The sequence below is a fragment of the Podarcis melisellensis genome, assembly GCF_964234715.1.
Source record: "Podarcis melisellensis genome assembly, chromosome: 1".
Taxonomy (NCBI): Eukaryota; Metazoa; Chordata; class Lepidosauria; order Squamata; family Lacertidae; genus Podarcis; species Podarcis melisellensis.
Genome location: NC_138528.1, coordinates 72957783 through 72980531, shown reverse-complemented (window position 1 = coordinate 72980531; position 22749 = coordinate 72957783). Strand labels below are relative to the sequence as shown.

The window sequence follows — 22749 nt, the reverse complement described above, 5'->3', positions numbered from 1 at the left end:
TTCAGTGAAGGCCATCTGATTCAAATCAAAACGAATGAACATGGTGAAGAAAGAGCCAGAAAAGGAAAGAAACCTTCCCAGAAGACAAGAACGAAAGTGATCCACAGCAAGTGGCCCTGTATCAGCTATAGAAATTAGCTTGTTTATCCTGTTGAGTAAACTTATTCATGCTGACTAAGCATAGCAATGGGGGGGCCAAAATGGTTTCTGTTGGCCCTGTTCTTCTGTGCATATTCAAAATAGCTTCTGAACATAGCACTCACACATTCAAAGTACACACAAGATTGGAAGTACAATATGTTATATATGTGTAAATTCCAGCCAGAGATTACCGTGAATGTACATAAGAACATGGATCATGCCAATGTCCCACCTAGTCTAGCATTCTGCTCTCACAATCAGATGCTTGTGGAAAGCCAGAAAGCAGGATTTGAACACAAGAGCACTCTTCTCTCCTGTGGCAACTTGGTATTCAGAATCATTACTGCCTCCAGCCCTCATGCCTGGTAGCTCTCAATAGCCTTCTCCTCCTATATAGAAAGGAGTACTTTCAGATACGATCCCAACACTACCCTCATGTCTCCATGCGTAACCAACATATCTATGTTGTCTGAACAGGGCTACTTTTGTTATTATTGTATCCCTCTTCTTTAATAAAATAAGCTACAAGTAGAAATGGTTAGAATAATCTTACTTTCTTTTTCTTTCCTCATGAACAGCTTAATAGTATCTATATGTTTGCACCCAAGATTTCTTGTCCTCTTAAAAAAAGTAGAAAATGCTCAGGCATATTTTCTTTTACTTGAGCACAAAATGTGGTGAACTTAATTTAGCAGCTTTTGGTTAATTCTCAGGGATTCAGGTAGGTTAATCCGAAAGACATACTAAGCACCACCCTGAAACATGATTCTGTTCCAGAGCAAGAGATTAACCATTGCAAGTTGTGTTGGTATCAACATGTGATAATATTGTGAAATGAAAATAATTGGTATTGTGGTGGAGAAAGATGACTGCTGCTGAGCTGTAATAAACCCCTGAAGAAGAAAAAAACAGGAGCAAGTGCTCCTGTCAAACTAACAGTGATGTCCATAGATCCTTGGGAGAGGCCATTTTGTCTGCACCACAAACATCTGATGCTCATGTGGTGGTAACTCAAGATGGAGCCTTCTCTTTGGTAGCTCTAAATGTCTAGGGTCTCTTACCAAGAGGGGTCCAGCTAGCTCCATCTCTGATGACTTTCTGCCAGCAGTTAAATACCTCTTTATTTAGACAGGACTTTGAACCATAAACTGATTTGCAAGTGTGTTGTAATTTGTTTTTAATTTTTTTAGTGATGCTCTACCTGATTTGTGTTTGTTACATTTATTGCTGTGTCATTGTACGTGTATTGTTGTTGTTAGCCACCCTGAACATCATTTGGTGGGAAAGATAAGATACAAATTTAACATGTTTGATAAATAACAAGCAAACAGTCATTGCAAATGACTCACGGATGCAAATGGCAGGGTAGGTTGTTGTGACTCCCTTTGAAGGAACCAGACTTATTTTTGGTAATGATGCAAAACACATTGGCATCCCATTTATTTCCATTTTCTAATTGTCGCTGTTTTGCAAGAGGGATCTAAGAGCATTCCGAAACCTGGCTTCTCCAATTAAATTGGATTAAAGGGCTCTGCCACCCTAGTGCAACAAATCCCCATCGAAAAAGAAACAGGACTTTTCACAGTTTGGAAACTGATGGGAAAATGTACTGGAAAGTGTGGGATGAATGAATGAGTAATGACAACTCTCCAGGAGCAGATCAGGGCGAATGCACAATCAGTGTTATATAATTGCCTCACAAACAAATCAGAATGGCAGAGAGAGAGAGAGATGTCATCAAGAAAGGCCTGAATGCAAAATAAGAATATTTGCAGCTTTTCTCAATACAACCCTTGTCAGGAAGCACTGTGGCACTGCTCACTTTCCACACTCTTATGGGCAACCAAGTTTTGGGCAGCCCATTCCGCCTTTCACGGCTTCTAATTTCTGCTGCCCTGAACCCCACAATCACTCCATATTTCTGTGTTTTGAACCTCATAATCGCCCCCATCTTTCTGTGTTCTGTACCACTAGGGCTGAGCCTAGCTCACAATATCCAGTTCCTTTGTTTTTCCACATATGAGTTCATCCATTACTGCCATGGTCAGTTCCCCCTGTTCCTGTGCCTTGCAGTCCGTTCCCCTCCTCCTCCCTCCCCTTCCCACTTCAGTGTACAGCAGCATTCAGAAACAACCACCAGGTGGCATCTTAGAGCAGCACTTGGGAAGGTGTTCTGCACTTCAGTTACAGGTGTGCACTGAAAGGCTTTTCAATTCACCACTTTATCTGCCCCACCCCCCGCTCTGATTTATTCTGCCCAGGAACTAAAATGCTTCATTGGCTCAAAATGTAGGAGGACTGGGGCTGTGAACTGATTACAGAATTTTAATGGGTTAACTACCTGCTTTTCATTTTTAGTTAATTGACTGCTGGCTGTCAAAACCTCAATATAGATGCCTTCTTTAGATACTGGAGGAAGTGTGAGATAAATTACAATTTAATACACGAGAGCTGCCTCCGCTGGCTAGAAGAAAGATAGTCTTTAAGCAAGAGCACCTTCAAAGAGGCCTTTAAAAGGTATATATTTGGGTTGCCTTTTCCTTGGTGCCTCTATTTTATCAAGCTGCTGAACTATTTTTAACTGGATTGCGCTCAGTTTTATGGAGTGCTTTTGCCTCTGTTTTTTAAACTGCCGTTATATACGTTGGGGGGGGGCACTGAGGGGCTACAAAAATCATTTGGGCATCACATTGGGGTACCATAGCGCAGAGATGGGGGCACCTGTGTCTCGTGCAGACAGCCCTGAGTTGTATTTCAGGAAGCACTGGGAGTGTTGGCTGCCTGACCTTCTTGAGAGTCGCTACCAGTCAGTATAAGCAATTCTAAACTAAATGGATCAATAGACAATATAAGGGAGCTTCCCGTTTTCCTATGTACATATGGGAACATTTTTGTGTCAGGGGGTGATATTAAAATGTTTATTTTTATTTAAAATGAGCAGATCTTGGGTCTTGGATGGTCACACAATATTTTGGCGTCCCTGTGTCACAACAAGAAGCAGTCAGCAAAATAATAGTAATATTAACAGTATCACAGCAGACAACCTAAGGGACCAGTCACTTTAAAAATCTACATTCTTCTTATTATTATTTAAAAGGACTAAAAATAATAATTTGACAACACAGCTGGAGACCTATAGGAGCAGTCAAAAAAATAATAATTTATTTAAAGTGACACATTTCGAGGAGCGACTGGGGAGCACAACAAACCAATTGGAGGGCCATACACAGGGATAAGTTGTTGTTAGCTACCCCAGTTCAAAGAGATGCTACCTTCCTTTACCATCTTTGTAACATTCTGCTCTCCAGAATGCACAGCATGCATTACAATGAACATCTCAAAGATGCCTGTGGCTGAAGGGGCTGGAAAACAATATGGGAAGAAGAGGCCTGTGTTGTGAGACTGTTCTGCACGCTGGAAAATCAACAATATTACACCCCCCCCCCAAAAAAAAACCAACACCTTCATATATTTTTCCTTTAAGTATCCTATATGCAATCTCCTGATTCAAGGAACAGCTTCAGTCATGTTACCTTTTTAAAAGAGCAGTGTATTTATAGTGATCGCACTGCCCTAGATACCTAAAGGTTCATCCATTTCCTTTTATAGGAAGTGTGTGCTAATTAATGGGAAGGAAAATTCAAATATCCCTGGGAAGAATGAGGCCACCCAAGTATGCTATGGTACTGAAACGCAGTAGGCTACTAACTACTGCAAACTAGTCTGACGAGTTAACCTCTGTCGGAAAAACAAAGTAGCCAGTGCCACCTACACATCTGGGCATGACTCAACATAACCTAGACCCAGTGGTAACCTCAGTATGTGAATCAGTCTTCATGTGATCTGCTTATTATAATCTCTGAAGAGATACTTAGGAGTAACTGCGTTCGTGGCCTCCCTCTCCGAGCTCTTTCAATGCCTTTTGCATGTACCATAGGCAGCTCAGAGGCAACTCTGCTATTAAGGATTTCTAATCTAGGTTGCCACTTAGCTAGTTTCTGACTACTGAAGCAAAAGGCTTCCTTCACTTCTATACTTTTTAATGTACAGGCAGTGCTATTTTTCTAGAAAAAGAGGTGCCACGAACACCTCCCTTGTTCTCTTAGAGTGGCAATGGCGCACACCTAAGAGGTTCCGGAACTGAGTTCTGGGTGAAAAAAAGGCCTGACTACAGGGAATATTTTAATTTAAACATTCCAAATGTTCTCTGACTAGATCAAGATTTTCAAGGTTCTGGGCAAACAGTGCCCTCCTCCATTATTTGTCTGCAGGTCCTCACCTCCATTGGTATCCCTATTTTAATTTCCCACAAATCCCCTGAGCTATTCTGGGAAATCAAAATGGCTGTGAGATTGAGCTGTTGGGCATTGCTTGAAGCACCAGGCACCAGTGATGAGCCCTGCCAGAGTTCTAGGGCCCCAGCAGGATGCCAGATGCTGATGCCAGCCCTGACCCTTCGAGTAAAGGTGACAATCCTGTGCCTGACCACACTGTGTCATTTTTGGCTATGATTCACCCAGGCAAACAGTACAGTAATTGGACCTCGTGAACCACTGCTTCCCTGTATAGCCATTTGTTTTCCACTGAAAGAAATAAAATATTCCATACCTGCCAAGTGCCCTGGAAAAAATGGGGCATCCCATTTTTTCATGCAAGTTCTCGGCGGCCATTTTGAGTGCCGGGATCTCACATGCTTTTGTGCTGTGCTCTAGCCCCCAAAAGGCACTTTTTGGGGGCTGGGGTGCAGCATGGGTCACGTGAAATGCCCATGAACACATCCCGGAAGGCGTGCATTCTGGATTCATATCCAAAAAGGTTGCATGGTATGATATTCTCCCATTCCATTTCTGTTGACAACCATCTTGGATGGAAATTTTATGTTTTGTTAAATATCCGAACGTGATGGCCTTATCTTGTCCTGGCCTTTACCTTGCACCTCATTCCTTCTGAGCTGCTTTCATACTAATTTTGAATACATTTACCACAGACGCCTTGCTTTTTACTATTAATTTTCAGCTTTGGCCAATGAGAGGGGAAGAACCTGACTCCTCACATCCTGGCTTAAGTCAGTGTCACATAAATGTTTCAAGGTTTCCTCCAGCTTTTTAAAGTCACATAACTGCAACAGATGTGTACAGGTGCACACAAGCCCATAGCAATGACCATGTGAGGGGCAGCGCACTTGTTAGTAGTATGCACAAACCCTGGCCCTGAGCCTGACTCAAAGACCTAAGGCCTCTGTTTTGAATGGTCTGGCAGGCTAAAGGCTGGTGTGGCTTTGTTGAAACACTTTTCAAAACCTCTTTCTAAGAAATACTTCACAATGAATGCAGAAGGGATCCAGTTGAGTCATGGTGGCTGCCTGAATGACCCTGTGCTTTGTTAGCTGCCCATGGAGGAAATAAATTGTCTGCGATTGTTTGGTTTTGGCTGCTGGAATGGGAGTGTGCTGCCAATTAGTTCATAAGCCCTAATTGGGGTAGGAATTTCTCTTGCATGCCAACACAGGCACAAAGCCTGTCCTCACCTCCATCCCCCGCCCCAACCCTCAGCACCACGACAAAGGAAGCTGCCTTCCCCAATTGTTTTTCGGCAGCTAAGCCTTCCAGCTGCTCTGTTGTTTTCAAGAGGTCTCAGGAACCAATATGGCCGCTCATTCTTGCTCTCCCATAATGCCTCAAGCACCAAGCCTAGGCCCACTTGACAGCTTCACTGAACTCTCTCACTGCTGACTTCCTTGGACCTATTTTGGGCAAGGGTTTTGCATGCAGATTCCCAGCATTTCCAGGGAAAACCCCTGGTCTGAAATTCTTATCAACTGCTGTCAGTCAACGCAAATAACACTGCGCAGGATGAAGAACTTTCCTAGTAGACAAAGGAATGCTGGGCTAGACAGGCCAATGATCTGAATTGGCATAAGGCAGTTCCTTACGTTCCTATCTCTGCTATGATATTCCCTTCCCTATTCCTGAATAGGGATGGTGATAAATAGGCACAGCCTGGCAAGGACTCAACGACTTTTCTGTTTATAGAATTGGCTGTTGGGCAAATGCACAGACATTATCCCTTCTATGGTTTTCTTTTCATTTAGCTCACGTTGGCATGCAGTATAAACATACAGATGCAAATAAAAGCCCACTTGGCCTCTTCATTTCTCAAAGTGTCACGCGGCAAAGAATAGCTGGAGATATTTGACTATTGTTATTTCTGTGAGTTGGCCCAAATTTGCTTACATGCTGTCATGAAGCTGACACACGGGGATGAAAGAAGCATATGGAAATGGGAGTGGTTGGAGTCAAGGAAAAGTGGGAATGAAACGGGGGGGGGGTGCAGGGCCAGCCAGCCCATTAGCCCCACTGAGACAGTTGCCTCAGGTGACAGGGTGGGGACAGCTGTGAGGAGCAGCAGATCTGGAAAAAGAGGAGTGTTCTTACATGCGTTGGCTGCCTTTGCCATTCTCCTTTCATCTGTGGATAGGAGCTGCTGTCACCATCCCAGTCACCCTCTGAGAAGGAAAGCCCTCTGCCACTACCTCAGAAACAGCTGCCCACCCACCAAGACTCAACCCCTCCTCCTCCTCGGCTCTGAAGGCTCCTGAGGAGCATGCCTTTGTGCCCCAACCTGCTCCTTTCTGACCATTTTTCTCCCCCTCTGCCTTCAGCACACTGAGGCCTCCCTGGGCCATCTCCAGTCACCTCAGGTGGTGGTGGAGGAGAAGAAGGACGGGGCGCCATTTTGCCTCACGCAACAAAATGTCTTGGGCCAGATTTGAGGGTGTGTGTACCCATCTGAAGCTGGGAACAGGTGACCTATGAAGCCTACAGCCAAGATCTGTAGAGTTAAATCAGAAACACCAACACAGTGGTCTTTAGACCTCCAGCGTTTTCATTCCTGTCCTTTCTTTCTGATATCCACTCTCCCCCCCCCCCCCCAGTTTACTTCACCCATTGCCCTTCAGCTTAGGGTCCTGCCTCTTTCATACACCTTTTTCTTTTCAGCCAGAGTGGGGGCTGTCTTCCCTGCCATTTTCCTGAGGAAAATTACTCTTCTCACACCTGTTATTTGCCCCACAAGGAAAAAGATAAGCATTCTCTGGAAAATCTCTGCACGTTTGCCTATCGGTTTTATATTGTTCCTCTTATTACTTATGGAATGGTAGCTCAATCACCCATTATTTCAGCAAAGTTCAGCCAATGAACAGCACTTTACATTTTTTCATGAAACTTACATCTCATCTTTCCTCCATCAAGGTGCTCAGGGTAGCATACACATAGAATTATCCCACCAGTCCTATGAGGTAGGCTAGCCTAAGGGACAGAACACCAAGTTTACTTTAGGCTTGTGCAAGCATTTGAGCCCAAAACTTTCCAGTCCTACGTTCTATGCAACATTGTTCCTGTTGAATGCTTACCACTGATGCAATAAATGTAAGCACGATAATTCTGCTCTGACTTTCTTTACTTCTGTATAGTTTCTCTTGAAGGTCTGTGTTTGCACAGTTGATGAAAAACTAGTTGGGCTTTCCCCCCTTTTTTTCTTTTGTAAAACAGCAACAATATTCTGCTTTATTTATGGGTGTGTATTCAATTTCACATGCATGTTTAAGGAGGAAGTGTATACAAATGTGTAGACCTCTTTTGCATGAAGCAGAAAGGCTTCGTGCTTTAAAATGACAGCCCTTGCTGAGTGAGCTTCATCTGCTTTGTTTTTAAAATTGAGCAAAACGGCTGAAATCTGAGTCCCTTTGCACACCACTCCTTGCAACCAAGATTGGTTTAGCTGTCATTTGCTTCCTTCTGTTTTGTACAACTGCTTATGAAAGTATTCTTGTAACCCAGGGGATCACAAATTATTTGTGTCCAGGGGCACATTCAGAAAGTGAAGAAATCGTCATGGGCACACAAAATATCCATTTCACAGAAGGAGGGGGGGAACTGGCAGCTTTCAGACCCCAACAGGCAAAAAAACCACCCTGCACCCTCCAAAAACTCATAGAACACAAACCAAAAAGCAGGCACCCCTTCACAACCAAATAACAAAAAGTTTTTAAAATAAAATAATTGGGAGGGGAGTGGGCTTTAGTGTGTATCCAAGAGGTATATCTGGTTATGATTATCCCAGCTGTAACTCAACCATTTCATTTTACTTTATTAAAAAGAAGCATTGTGAAGTGTTGCTTAGGTCTGATTTTCAGAGATGCTACCGTGTCTTACTATAAGATACCATACGGTCTAGTATAGCTGAAATACGGTCTTAGAATTTTTTTAATTGTGGTTTTTGTGCGTATTAACAGCACATCTGAGTGTGACGGCCGTGCTTTTCAGCATGAAGACAAATATGGTGTTAAAATGAAGCTCACAGCTAATCTTCAGCGGCAGAAGGAGCCCAGCTCTCCTTCTTATAAGCACCTCACACTTTTCCTGTGGTGATGTCAAGAAATTAACTGCGTAGAAAATTGACCCTCCAATTGCTTATTTAGTAAAATTTAGTAAGTACAGCTTTTGCTAGGGTTCATCTCCATGGGGTGGGGGGTTTGTAAATGATCCAAGTCACAGACTTGGAGGAGCTTTCCTGATCTGAGATTACCATACTTCAATTAAAATATCCCAAATAGATCTTATTTCAATTTAATAGGAGCCCCTCAAGGAAGCCTCTCTAAGCTATCAATTCCACTTGCAGGCTGCTCTTATAGTAGGAAACCCTTCTTTATGTTCATTCTAATGTACATCCCTGCAGTTCAAAATCATTCCCTCTCTCTATCCTCAGGCAATGAGGTTTATCATTTCTTCATTCTCATCTCATGTACAGTGGTACCTCGGGTTAAGTACTTAATTCGTTCCGGAGGTCCGTACTTAACCTGGAACTGTTCTTAACCTGAAGCACCACTTTAGCTAATGGGGCCTCCTGCTACTGCTACCGCGCCGCTGGAGCACGATTTCTGTTCTCATCCTGAAGCAAAGTTCTTAATCCAAGGTATTATTTCTGGGTTAGCAGAGTCTGTAACCTGAAGCGTATGTAACCTGAAGCGTATGCAACCCGAGGTACCACTGTAATGTGTTCAGTTCTGGGCACCATACTTTAGCATGTAGACAAACAGGAAGGTGTTCAGAGGAAGGGGGGAAAGGCAGCCAGTGAAATGGAAAACAAGATTGGAAGGAAGTGGGAAAGTGGGCAAATTCAACCTGGAAAAGAGAAGGCAGAGCAATTGAGGAGGCAACTGTCATAGAGAATAGGGGGTAAATTCATTTTCCAACCAAACAAACAACCAAGAAGTTGTTAAAATTAAAACAAATCTGGCTGTTGACAACTATTACTGGCACACACACACACATATTTGTTGTCGAATATATTTTGCTATGGTGACCTGCGACAAGTATTTTATCTATTATGCAGCTGGCTGTAGTATGTCCATAGCGTGTAAATGTAGAGTATGCTACTGTGAAACTCTGAAATGGTAGAGATGGTCAACAAACATGAGCAAATGTTGTCAATTCTTTTCCCACATGTATCTGTTCAATGTCCAAAGTGACATTAAGTAAATACTGACAATAATGACCATTAAGTGACAGGCCACATTCACTGGTTTATCTCTGCATTTCTAGGAATTCTCAGATGTCTGCTGTGTTGTCAGCATTCTGGGCTGATGGTTGACAACCTCCATCATTTTGGACATTCACTGAAATATGTGCACAAGATGACCAACTATCTAATCACCTTCAGTGCCAACGGAAATGCTCTTAAATCTATAGTAGCCTGTACATTTAAAACATTCAGTTGTCTTACCTGCTGACAATCCTTTGGGGTGGACATGATTCAGTACTTGCAATGCTGAAGTTCCTTCAGGTAGTTAAGGCATTATTGCTTTTCCCCTTCTCTTGTGGAGGCAGCTGTTTTTGTTTTAACCAAAGCAGCCTTCCAAGTGACCCTACCCATTTAAAAAAAAATTTTTTTTTAAATGACAGCCACCTAACACCAAAACAAGCACCTGCTGGAAAAGGAAACCAAGCACTGCTTCCAGGGTATGGGTAGGAGGAACCCAGTCAAATAAATGTATATCCAAATAATAGGCAAATATTTCTGTTGCAGTGTCTAAAGCAGTTATGGGGCATATGACCATCAAAACCTGGATACACACACACACACACACACACACACACACACACACCATACAAACCTGAAAACACTGCACACAACTTCAAAGCAATTTCACAGAGAAGATAAGAACATCTGGGCCTCTTGTGCCCTGACCCAGCAAATATAGTTCTCTCTAAATAATTATGTTATGTTATGTTATGTTGTTGTTATGTTGTTATGTTATGTTATGTTATGTTATGTTATGTTATGTTATGTTATAAAAATGGTTGGACTGTTAGCTTTCTGGAGAGGGAACATTTACCATGATCAGCCCTAGTGGATAGGCAAAATGCAGTATTTTGCTTACTTTTTCTTTCAGAAGCCATAACTCTGCCATATCTCCTGAAGCAACCTTGAATCCATGCAGACATTCTGAGGTGAGTTCTCCCACCACAGAATAACTTGGTTAGATGTATCATTTTGATGAGGAAACTTTTTTTTATAGCACATCTCACAGAGAAGGCAAAAGTGGTTATCTGTACCCATTTTCAATTGTATAATATTGATGCTGTGTTGTCTGGATACAGGCGTAAGCCTTAGTGGGGAACCAATGTTTTGCCATTGACTTTAGTAGAAAGCAGACCATTCTCACTAGATTAAGATCTGTATCATAAGTGTAATACACATTTCAGCTGTCATTTTTCTAAATATTGCAAGTGCCCTTACTTAGACCATCTATGACTGTTTTCTGTTTTGTTTTCTGTTTTAACAATCTTGTGTATTTTATATTCTGTCACTTTTTATTTGTGGCTAAAGGTAAAGGTACCCCCTGACCGTTAGGTCCAGTCGCGGACAACTCTGGGGTTGCGCGCTCATCTCGCTCTATAGGCCGAGGGAGCCGGCGTTTGTCCGCAGACAGCTTCCAGGTCATCTGGCCAACATGACTAAGCTGCTTCTGGCTAACCAGAGCGGTGCACGGAAACACCGTTTACCTTCCCTCCAGAGCGGTACCTATTTATCTACTCACACTTTGACGTGCTTTTGAACTGCTAGGTGGGCAGGAGCTGGGACCGAGCAACGGGAGCTCACCCCGTCGCGGGGATTCGAACCGCCGACCTTCTTAGCGGCAAGCCCTAGGCTCTGTGGTTTAGACCACAGCACCACCCGTGTCTCCGTGATTTGTAGCTAGTGGACCCTTAATAACATTATCTTCCCTGAGGGAATTGCTCTGCACTGCAGACTACATTGGGTGTCAGACTGTGGGGTAACACTACAGAGGCAGGAAATTCTCAACCATTTAGTTTAATATTACAGAACCTGTGAAAGAAAATGTAAGTGATGTTTGTTTGCTTTGTTTTTTGAGGAGAGTGATGCAGCAATTCTGATTATGTCATCTTGGGAGTTCCCTAATGAAAGAAGGGTGAGCTAAGAATTGCAGTCACAGCAGATTACGACATAAATTAATTGATTCACTCTGTCAAGTGCGCTCCCCCCTCAAAGTTTATCTGCCTTAACCCACTGGAATTTGCTACTACACGTTTCACAACATATGAATTTGTGTCTTAAGAAACTTTTATCTGATGTGGAATGTAAACCAGTTTTGATTTTGAGTCAATATCCTTTCCTTCCTTCCTGTTCCTGTTCCTGTTCTATAATGATTGCTCCATATGTAAAAAAGTAGTGTTTATAATGGTTTCTGGAAATGCCCTTCTTCTCCAATATCCAAACAGTCTAAGATCATCATTTCTCCCTGTAATGGAGTTGAGCTTACCTCCTTGTTCTCTGCCCCTACAATTGGGAAAGAAGCTAAGGCCTTTCAGGGGAGGGGAAACTTGACACATGGTTGCCATTATTTATTTATTATTAAAGGTATTTATGCACCACTTAATCATTAACGTTTCTAAGCAGCGCACATACAATTATAATAAATAAATAAATAAACCACATGAAGAGTAAGAGTAGTAGGAAATGCACGATGAAGCCAAACACTGCCTTAAGATGCCTGCTGAAATAAGGACGTGTTTTTCATCTGCCTGAAACTCCGCAAGGAGGGGACCGTCTAATCTCGGTTAGGGAGAGTTCCACATCCTTTGACCTGCTATACTGAATACATGGCTACTAGTAATTGCAAATTTTGAATGCAGAGTAGCATCCTGTGGTTATTTTGTTTTTTTGAATAGGGAATCCTATTTGTTGTTGTTGTTTATGAAACACTTCCCATAACCCCGTGAAGTGATTTACTGTGCAATAAAAGCATATGCATAGCAACGGCCTTTTTTAAAACAGCTAAAATGTTTGCATATATGACAATTAAAAATAACAATAAACATAACACAGATAATGTGAAACTAAAAAAGGAAAATATTTCTACGATCTGAAGAGAAACCAGAGAATAGATAATATAAATCTAATACATATAGCAACTGGGGTAAAATTCTGCAGTCTGGTGCACCAAGAGGCTATTTTTTATTGGAGGCAGGGGAGAATTGCATGTGTTCTAATGTCCTCTTCTTATAAGTTGTTGCATATGTGTGAAGGACTTGTTTGCTCATAGCTGTAATATGAAACACCTTTCAAGTAATATGCAGGAAAATAAGATGTTATCTTTTGTTGCCAAATCATCAGTGTTCTCACCACATCTGAAAGTATTCTGAATCAGGATACCTTGGTGTATTTGTATTATATTTTCATGGGAGAAATAAATGTTTAATGTTTTTCTGAAATCCTATCAGGAAGCCTATGGGAAGAGGTGAAACTAGGCTTTATTTCACTCGGGTCCAAGAGCCAGTTTGGCATTTCCCCCCCCCCCCCTGCGCTTTTGCATACTACACACACACACTGTGAAACTACCTTTCTGTCATGTCTCAGCCAGGAGAGCCCTTATCAGAGGGGGACCACGAGACCCTGACATTATACCGAGTCCTAGGTCAGCCTCCATCTGGGATAATGCAACAAGGCCAGGGAAAGGGCCATCTGCACCCAAGGTGAGTTCAGCCTCTAACTTTGGGGCTGAATTGGGTCCCAAACCCAAGGCAAATGCAGTACTACTGTAAAGGCTAGATGGAAACCTGGCCCACTTTGAGATTGCAGGAAAGGATTCATCATCATCATCATTTATTTATACCCTGCCCATCTGGCTGAGTTTCCCCAGCCACTCTGGGCGGCTCCCAATCAAGTGTTAAAAACAGTACAGCGTTAAATATTAAAAACTTCCCTGAACATCCAGAGTAAAGTAAGGTAAAGGTAAAGGTAAAGGAACCCCTGACCATTAGGTCCAGTCGTGACCGACTCTGGAGTTGCAGCGCTCATCTCGCTTTATTGGCTGAGGGAGCCAGTGTACAGCTTTCAGGTCATGTGGCCAGCATGACTAAGCTGCTTCTGGGAGCCAGAGCAGCGCACGGAAACGCCGTTTACCTTCCCGCTGGAGCGGTACCTATTTATCTACTTGCACTTTGATGTGCTTTTGAACTGCTAGGTTGGCAGGAGCAGGGACCGAGCAACGGGGGCTCACTCCGTCGCAGGGATTCGAACCACTGACCTTCTGATTGGCAAGCCCTAGGCTCTGTGGTTTAACCCACAGTGCCACCCGCGTCCCTTAAAGTAAAGTACTTCCCCTCAGAAGTAATACACTCCTCCCAAGGAGACCTCTGGTATGCAGGGGGTTGATAGGAGTCAGCTGAGGTTTGGGTTTGTTACAGTACAGGTAGCTTCAGATCAAGCCCCCCCCCCCGCCCGGTGTTGAGCTGTATGAGCTACTGGAGCAATGCCTATGTAGCTGCTCTGTACCTTGCCTACTATAGGATTACCAAATCTGGTACCAAACCTGGCCCAAAACTGCACTGACGTTGCTGTTTGTCTGACTCTTGTGAACTCTTCTAGCTTGGATCCTGACCTTGAACTGCTGTGATGTTGCCTCCTGACTTTTGTAAGCTCAGCTTGCTTGGACTCTGGCCTTGGATGTCTGCTTGCCCCATGGGTATTGTTGCTGGTAAGTCCCCTGTTTACTTACGAGCCTAGTGTGAGCAGGACACCTTCTTTTATTTACAGGGTGATGGGTGATTATACAGTAGTTCTGCCTCCAGAACCTGCAGCCTCATCCTATGATGCCATCTGTGTTCCCCTCCCTCCTCCAAGCTCCATAGCTTGGAGCTCCATAGCTCTAAGCTCTCATCACCTTCTAATGATGTTCCGTGCTCACTCCTTCCTGCACCATGTAATCAATATGTCTCTAGGTCAATATGTGCATAGGTCACAGGTGGAGCACCTGTGTAGTAGGCCAACTCCAATCATCCTACTCCTCTATGTCTATAGGGCTGATGAGTTAAAGGCCAACAACCCCTGGAGGCCCACAGGTTCATCACTACTTCCCTGGGAATGGCTACAATACGAGTCCACCTCTGACTACTTTACTGATCCTCTGTGTCAGTTAACTGTGGAACGAGTGTACTTTTTTATTTCCTGCCTGAAATTCATCAACATCGTAAGATAGAATTTGTGCTTTCCAGAATCAATAATTGCTTTCAAATGTGTTTTTGAGGAATATCTAAATGAAAGAGTTGTACAATTGCTGTCATGAGAAACTCCTGTAAAAAATATTCTACAGATATTGCTAACCATGAAACAAAGGGTTTTGATGCAAAGCCCACCATACTCTGTAGAATGGCTTATACTCTTACTTCAGCCACTAGAGGGATCTCCAAGAATATGGTTTACTAGTGCATCTGAAAGGCAGCTTCCGAATGTCATCAACATTTGCTTTATCTAAAGAGCTGCTACATTACTAAGCGGGCTGTGTGGGGCTCCATTTCCCCTGCTTCTCTACTTAAGTGTTCTCAGAAAGTCATGGAATGTATTGTTGCTATAGAAAAGGTAACAGCATAGGTCTTTATGACTAGGCTCTTTCATAAGGAGAACCTACAGAAGTCAAATATTTTTGCAAGTTAGATAGCAGGTGTCTTTTCAGAGTTGCAGGATTTGTTTTGATTATTGTTTGTGGGTGCCGGACACCTACATAATCCCTAAATCTAACTCATGTTAAAATATAAACCAGACTAGCTTCTTGTGTTCAGGTAATCACCTGGGTGATGGGCCATTAAGAGACCCAAAGAAAGGGGTCTCTGTGCCAGACTGAAAATGGAAGGGGCCCTTCCTTCAGCTCTTTGTGAGAAGGACAAAAGCCAGAGTTTTAGAGTTGTGAGTTGGCAGTAATGTGACCTAGAAGTAAAGTTGCAAGCTGGAAAATCAGAGAGGCAGAGCACAATGTTTGATTTCCACTTGAATTCAAGGCTGTGGCTATGGGAGAAACGAGACCCTTTGGGGTGTTAATGCTCCTCCTCCTCCATTGTAGGCTCAGGTTGCATATATGTGCAAATAAGCCATATATTCTAAAGACACCAGAGTCCCTGCTGTGCCTTTTTCTCAGGAGAAAACATGAAACCTGGGTAAAGCACTTGGATCCCCTGGGATCTCGCACTGCTCAGAGATTGGGGTGGCATGCAACACTATATTACTGTGTTATGGAGAAGAGTTCCCAGACAAAGGCAAAGACTGAGTGGTACCTCGGGTTACATACGCTTCAGGTTACATACGCTTCAGGTTACACACTCTGCTAACCCAGAAATAGTACCTTGGGTTAAGAACTTTGCTTCAGGATAAGAACAGAAATCGGGCTCCGGCGGCGCAGCTGCAGGAGGAGGCTCTATTAGCTAAAGTGGTGCTTCAGGTTAAGAACAGTTTCAGGCTAAGAACGGACCTCCGGAATGAATTAAGTACTTAACCCGAGGTACCACTGTATAAGATAGTAAGAGGCTTCTCTCCTTCATGGGAGATTTTACTTTCTTGAGTTCCATGATCACTGCAGATGGTGACAGTAGTCATGAAATTAAAAGACGCCTGCTTCTTGGGAGAAAAGCAATGACAAACCTAGACAGCATCTTAAAAAGCAGAGACATCACCTTGCCAACAAAGGTCCGTATAGTTAAAACTGTGGTTTTCCAGTAGTGATGTATGGAAGTGAGAGCTGGACCATAAAGAAGGCTGATTGCCGAAGAATTGATGCTTTTGAATTATGGTGCTGGAGGAGACTCTTGAGAGTCCCATGGACTGCAAGAAGATCAAACCTATCCATTCTGAAGGAAATCAGCCCTGAGTGCTCACTGAAAGGCCAGATCATGAAGCTGAGGCCTGAATACTTTGGCCACCTCATGAGAAGAGAAGACTCACTGGAGAAGACCCTGATGTTGGGAAAGATCAAGGGCAGAAGGAGAAGGGAATGACAGAGGACAAGGTGGTTGGACAGTGTTCTTGAAGCTACCAGCATGAGTTTGACCAAGCTGCGGGAGGCAGTGGAAGACAGGAGTGCCTGGCGTGCTCTGGTCCATGGGGTCACAAAGACTAAACGACTAAACAACAACAAAAGAGGCTTCTGCTATAGTGACAATGGAAAGATTTTGATTCTACACCAGTTTCACTGTGGGATCCCCATATTGCTAGATGAAATGCTTCTCTGAAAAATTCTACAGAAAAACCAATTGTGTGTCATGTTTTGATTAGTTTAACCCAAATTTATAGCTTGGTAAATTTAGCCACTTCACAGCAAAGTTCTGCTATACCTTTGGTTTTTTTTCCTTTGCCACCACTGTTTGCATAAGAGGTTCATGTGACACGATTTCTAGTTTAGCTTCCTACAGTCATTTGGCATTCCTTTTGTCCAGACATTTATTGATGTTTGCAGACTTTTCTCTCTCTCACGGCTTCTCTCGTTACAAATCGACTTATGGCATTAGCATTCTTCATTGTGACTTGCAACAAAGAAGCTTAGTGTATGTGTTTTCAGGAAGTGATAGTGTTCTCTTGGTGTACAATAGCAATGAAGAAATAAAAATTCCTGCAGTGCAGCCTCTAGCGTACACTGTATATTAGCAATCACCTGAATTACCTACACTACAGACATAAGATGTCACATACAATTTGTTTCCCGGTGCCTGATCTGGTTTCGGCTGCCTGATCTACTTTCAGTCGTAGGAATCCTCGGAACAATGGCCTTCTGCTTGTGTGGAGGAAGGAATTAAATGTTGTGCTATTTATGTCATGCGGGGAAAATCAATAAGCAAGCGCAAGGTTGTGTTTCCCCCTGCCCCATCCACCAGGGCAACCACTAGAGACTCAGTCCCGCGGCCAGGCCTGTATCCAAATCAGGCTGGATCAAAATAATCTGTCTTCCTGAAATGTCTTCTGCTACCCTACCACAGCTCATGATGCCACCTGGCATAAGGTATAATGCATTTCCCTCCGAATCCATTAAATTCTATTCCTGCCTCTCCTTACAACCATAGTCTATGAATGCTTAGGCTATAAAAAGACACTCTGCGGTTTTTGTTTGTTTGTTTCAGAAGGGTGTCGACTGGCAAACAATACACCTCTGGACAGCTTTGCCTCCATTCTTTGACATACCACAATGTTAAAAGTGGATTATTAGGGATGACCAAAATTCAAAGCCATACACCCCTATCTGTGATCCACAGAAATCAAAAGGATTTGGGTTTCACATCAACACATACAGTGGTACCTCAGGTTACATACGCTTCAGGTTACAGACTCCGCTAACCCAGAAATAGTGCATCAGGTTAAGAACTTTGCTTCAGGATGAGAACAGAAATTGTGCTTCAGCGACGCGGCGGCAGCAGGAGGCCCCATTAGCTAAAGTGGTGCTTCTGGTTAAGAACAGTTCCAGGTTAAGAACGGACCTCCGGAATGAATTAAGTACTTAGAATCATAGAATCATAGAGTTGGAAGAGACCACAAGGGCCATCGAGTCCAACCCCCTGCGAGGCATGAAACACCATCAGAGCACTTAACCCGAGGTACCACAGTATAGAATATTTCTAATTTGGCTCACTTAAAATTAAGGTGTAGTCCTAAGAACAGTTAGTCCGGAGTAACTTCCACTGGAATTACTTCAGAATAAATGTCATTATTCGTATTGCCAATAATCCCAAAGCACATTTTTTCTGGAGATCTGGTAACTTCTCAAGTGGCCTTTTCTGAAATACCTTTGCATGGGAGCCAATACCAATTACTGCATAACTAAGTAAACATACTGTGGTGGAGGAGGAAACTCAGCAACACAAAAACTATTTGTTAAGAAAGGCTCTAGGCACAAGTTTGGCTCTCTTTCTCTTGTCTTCAAAGCCTTTTGTCTTGCCTCCCCCAAGTCAGACTTGTTCTGTAAACCTTGAGTACATAACCATTATGTTTTCTTTATTTCTTCAGAAGCTTAAAACATTTGAAAACCTGTTCGTTTAGAACTCATACATTAGGAATGCTTTCCTTTAAAAAGGTGTGATACTCAAAGGAAACAACAGTCCATAAAGTCTATAGAGAAAATTTTGATTGAAAAAAAATGTATCCGGTTGTGCCACTCTGGTGAAGGAAGGCATTTTTGATCCAGCAGTTCCTTCCATCAGTGGAATAGGGAGGGAGTGGTTTTCACCAAATCCCCCTCTCCTTTACATCTGCCCAAACCCCTCACTGAAAAATCTGCCCCAGATTGGAGAACCCTGTGGAACAGGTGGGAGGTAAGGTGTTGTATTTTATATTTAACTTGGCTTTAATTTAATTTGGGTTTACTTTAATACTGATTTTAGTTGTCTCATGAGCTACCTTGAATATTGATGAAACTGAAAGGCGGGATTATAAATGTTATAAAAAACAAAAATGGACATTAGCCACCATCTACACTAGCAACATTAGGTATACTGAACTTCTAGACGCAGGTGGCACTGTGGTCTAAACCACTGAGCCTCTTGGGCTTGCTGATCAGAAGGTCAGCAGTTCAAATCCCTGCGATGGGTGAGCTCCTGTTGCTCTGTCCCAGCTCCTGCCAACCTAGCAGTTTGAAAGCACGCCAATGAAAGTAGATAAATAGGTACCGCTGCTGCGGGAAGGTAAACGGCATTTCTGTGCGTCCTGGTTTCCATCACAGTGTCTCGTTGCACCAGAAGTGGTTTAGTCATGCTAGCCACATGACCCAGAAAGCTGTCTGTGGACAAATGCTGGCTCCCTCGGCCTGAAAGCGAGATGAGCACCACAACCCCACAGTTGCCTTTGACTGGACTTAACCATCCAGAGGTCCTTTCCCCTATTTTTACCTACTAAACTTCTAGTAATTCAATGTGTGTAAGCTAAAGTTTCCTGGAAAGAAGCATGGGTGCACCCTACCTTGGCCACCTTGCAATACTAAGGTGAGTTCAACCCCACATATGCACTAAAATTTATAAAGAAATGCTTAAGGGGACTTCGAATGAAGCAGGAAAAAAATGGAAGTCTCTCTTGTAAAGGAAGAATTTTTGTTAGAGATTTTTGGAGGACAGATTTCACCACAACCCATTGCCAGCTTCATCACAGGTAAAAGATGGAAAGTTGGGGCAATAATAATCTTCCTTAAGCATTTTGAATGTATATCTATGGTCAGGGCATGGGGCCACTGAGTGTATCCATTTCCTCTGCCACCCAGTGGTTTCCACTCAAAGTATTCTTGGCCAAACATGCTTACAACCCTCCCTGCAACAGAGAATCCTATACAGTCATGGTTTCTGATCATGAGAAGAATTGTAAGCATATTCCACTGAATCTCTTGACCAGTCTCCTTCAGATTTCCCCACATAATGCAAGAAGTCAGGTGTGGAGGGGGCAGCTCACTTGGTCCCACGCCTCCATATATTCAGAACACATGGAAAGGAGGGTTGGCACAATACAGTATTACGCAGGTGACTGCATTTTGTCTTTCCTGAGCCGCCCTGCATGGCACTCTGCTGCAACTTGATAATATGTTTCCCATTTTTCCCAAACATGTCCCTGGATGTTCCAAGGTTGGGCCCCTTCTTTTGACATCTCCCTCAATTAAAGTTCATGGGGCAGTGTCTTCACTTGTCAAAGTGATGAATGGCTGCCTTGCATTTTTCTCACCATTGCACCTTAAGCATGTTTTGCTTTGTTTTCACTTTAGATCATTTCTTACCCACTCTGTGTTACTAAGAGTAATCCTAAAGTGGGTTAAATTCACAGTGAAAAAACATAATTCATAAGAAAACAGCAGAATGATAAAATAATAGAGGGCCACTTTGCTCTTCTTTCTTCACTCCACCCTAACTGGCATTTGGACTGCCTGTTCCTGATCCCTTCACCTCCCATGGGTGAAACTTATTACCTTGGCATGCTGTCAGGGCACTAGTCTTGGACAACATCTTTCTGCCAAACTGGAGTTTTCTGGGAATTTCTTGGCCCATGCCCTGGAGCGAGCTCACCCTTGATCTCCGAAACTATTAAATCTGTCATTGCCAGCCTCCTTCCTCACATCCAGTGAATCAGGAGTGCATCTGTAGCAATGGTGAGAATTTCTAGAGGATAAAAAATTAATAGTGTAGATCCAAGAGGGTGAGGTTTCAGAAATGTGGACTACAAACAAGGAACTAGAATTGCATCATCACGTGTATAATCTAGCTTGCCGGCAATAATGTCTCTCATTGTTGGTGATAGGCAGTGTTATGAGTCCTCCTCAGCCTAATGGTTGACAGGGCAGTAACAGGTGTAAGACATGAATAGTGTCATCTTAACAACAATAAAATAAAAGTGTAGATTGCACTGCAGTGATTGGACTGCAGCGATCTCTCAGCAGAGATTTTTTCAATTATTTGGACTCTTAGACTGCAAAACTGTGTACAGTATAGTTAATCTAAAGTCCCATTTAACTCAGCAGCACCTGCTTCTAATTGAAAATAGATGGATCATACTATTAGAATAAAGTAAGTATAAAACAGAAACAGTCTGCATGTTTATTGGTGGACTGCAGTCACTCACTTTGCCTCATTTGTAAAGGCAGTGCAGGGACATAAGTGCAGGGACAAATCCACAAGTTTGCTTCCCTCCGGAGGTCAAGGAATTTGGATGGATTGGTATAAACTGATGCAGCAAGTTTATCTGTTCGGCATTCATCTCTTTGGCCTCCTCTGCTGCCTCTTCACAAGCACCTGTCCAGTCATCCTACACATTTGTCATGGATTTAATCCTCCAGTATCCCCTTTTGTGGACTCTTCTGCATAGCTGTCAAAGTTTCCCTTTTCTTGAGAGGAATCCTATTCGGAATAAGGGAATTTCCCTTTTAAAAGGGGAAACGTTGACAGCTATGCTCTTCTGTCCATTCATGCTTTTCACATTAATCAACACCTCTTCCCTTCTCTGTCTTCCACGCAGAGTCCAAAGATGCAGCTCTTTTGCCTCCCCCCCCCCCCGTCATGCAAAATCGTGAATGGAATAATAGGGCAGATTTTCAATTTGGCGTTGCCGTTGAATACAGTTCTTTCCAAAGGAGCATTCCATGCCAGCAATTTTACAACATGTAACAAATTCTTATTAAACTTTAATATAGCATGGAAGCCAATTTCAGTACATTGGTACCTCGAGTTATAAACGCCTCAGGTTACAAACGCTTCAGGTTACAAACTCTGCTAACCTGGAAGAGTGTTGAGAACTTTGCCCCAGGATGAGAATGGAAATCGTGTGCCGGCAGTGCAGCGGCAGCAAGAGGCCCCATTAATGAAAGCATGCCTCTAGTTGAGAACAGTTTCAGGTTAAGAACGGACCTCCGGAAAGAATTAAGTTCGTCGCTAGAAGTACCACTGTATTGGAAAGAGGAAGTTGATTTTAAATCTGTCTCAGTGCAGGATAAAGGGCTAGCCATCATGACAACAGTAGACCAATTACCTTTCTTTGTGTTCTCTCCTATTTGCTCACAATGGCAAGGTGAGCTGTGCTGAAGATGGGATGGGCAGCGAAATGGACAAGTTTGACGATGAAGCCAAATTATTTGGGATACTGAAGACACAAGCAAATTCTGAAGAGCTCTGAAAGGATCTGTCCAAACTGGATAAATGGGGGACAACAAGGCAAATGAGAATCAGTACCAAGTGTAAACTGGTGCAAATTTGGGTTTAAACCCTTCTGCTAAGTTCACATACAAATTTATGAGGGTCTCAACTTGTGGTGACTAACCAGAAAATTTATCTTAGGATCATGTTGGGTAGCTAAATAACAGTAGCAACTAAGTATAGGATCAGGGATAGCTGCTGATCTGATTCAGCATGCTCCTCTTATGTTCCTGCTTAAATATTCCTACCATTTGGTGAGCATCTCCCTGTTATAATCCTAAAGTTGCAGCCCAACCCTATGCAAGTGTTATGAGAAATAAATGCCACTGTGTTTACGGAGAAGTGATTTTAGATAATGTCTGTGTAAAATTTCAGACACAGTAAATTTGGATTTGTTGCATTTTAGCCGTCTTTAAGAAACTTCTGTCTAAAGCAGGCCATCAGCCCTACTGGCTAATGGAAGGGCTGGCTCTGGGTGGTGAAACTGGGTGCCTCTCACATAGACCCTAAGAATAAGTGAAGTGCAATTCTATGCTGCAAGGATGTTGGGGAGAATTGAGTGCTAGGAGTAGGAGGAACTGAGACACGGTGAGGGGTTAATGCTAGTGAA

At 43.0% G+C, this 22749-nt stretch overlaps 1 protein-coding gene and 1 long non-coding RNA gene across 2 annotated transcripts in view; one reads left to right on the top strand and one right to left on the bottom strand.

The window, feature by feature from the left end:
* Positions 1-9966, bottom strand: part of TRPM5 (transient receptor potential cation channel subfamily M member 5) — a 48232-nt gene extending 38266 nt beyond the window's left edge. The window contains exon 1 of the mRNA XM_081904689.1: positions 9925-9966. Within this exon, the coding sequence (XP_081760815.1) occupies positions 9925-9951 (27 nt within the window). The 5' untranslated portion in view covers positions 9952-9966. The remainder of the gene's footprint in view (positions 1-9924) is intronic.
* On the top strand, positions 1173-15167 carry LOC309366278. Its single transcript, XR_014166625.1, has 4 exons — positions 1173-1296; positions 10595-10652; positions 13084-13199; positions 14527-15167. It is a non-coding gene; the product is annotated as an uncharacterized lncRNA (long non-coding RNA).
* Positions 15168-22749: the final 7582 nt, after the last annotated feature.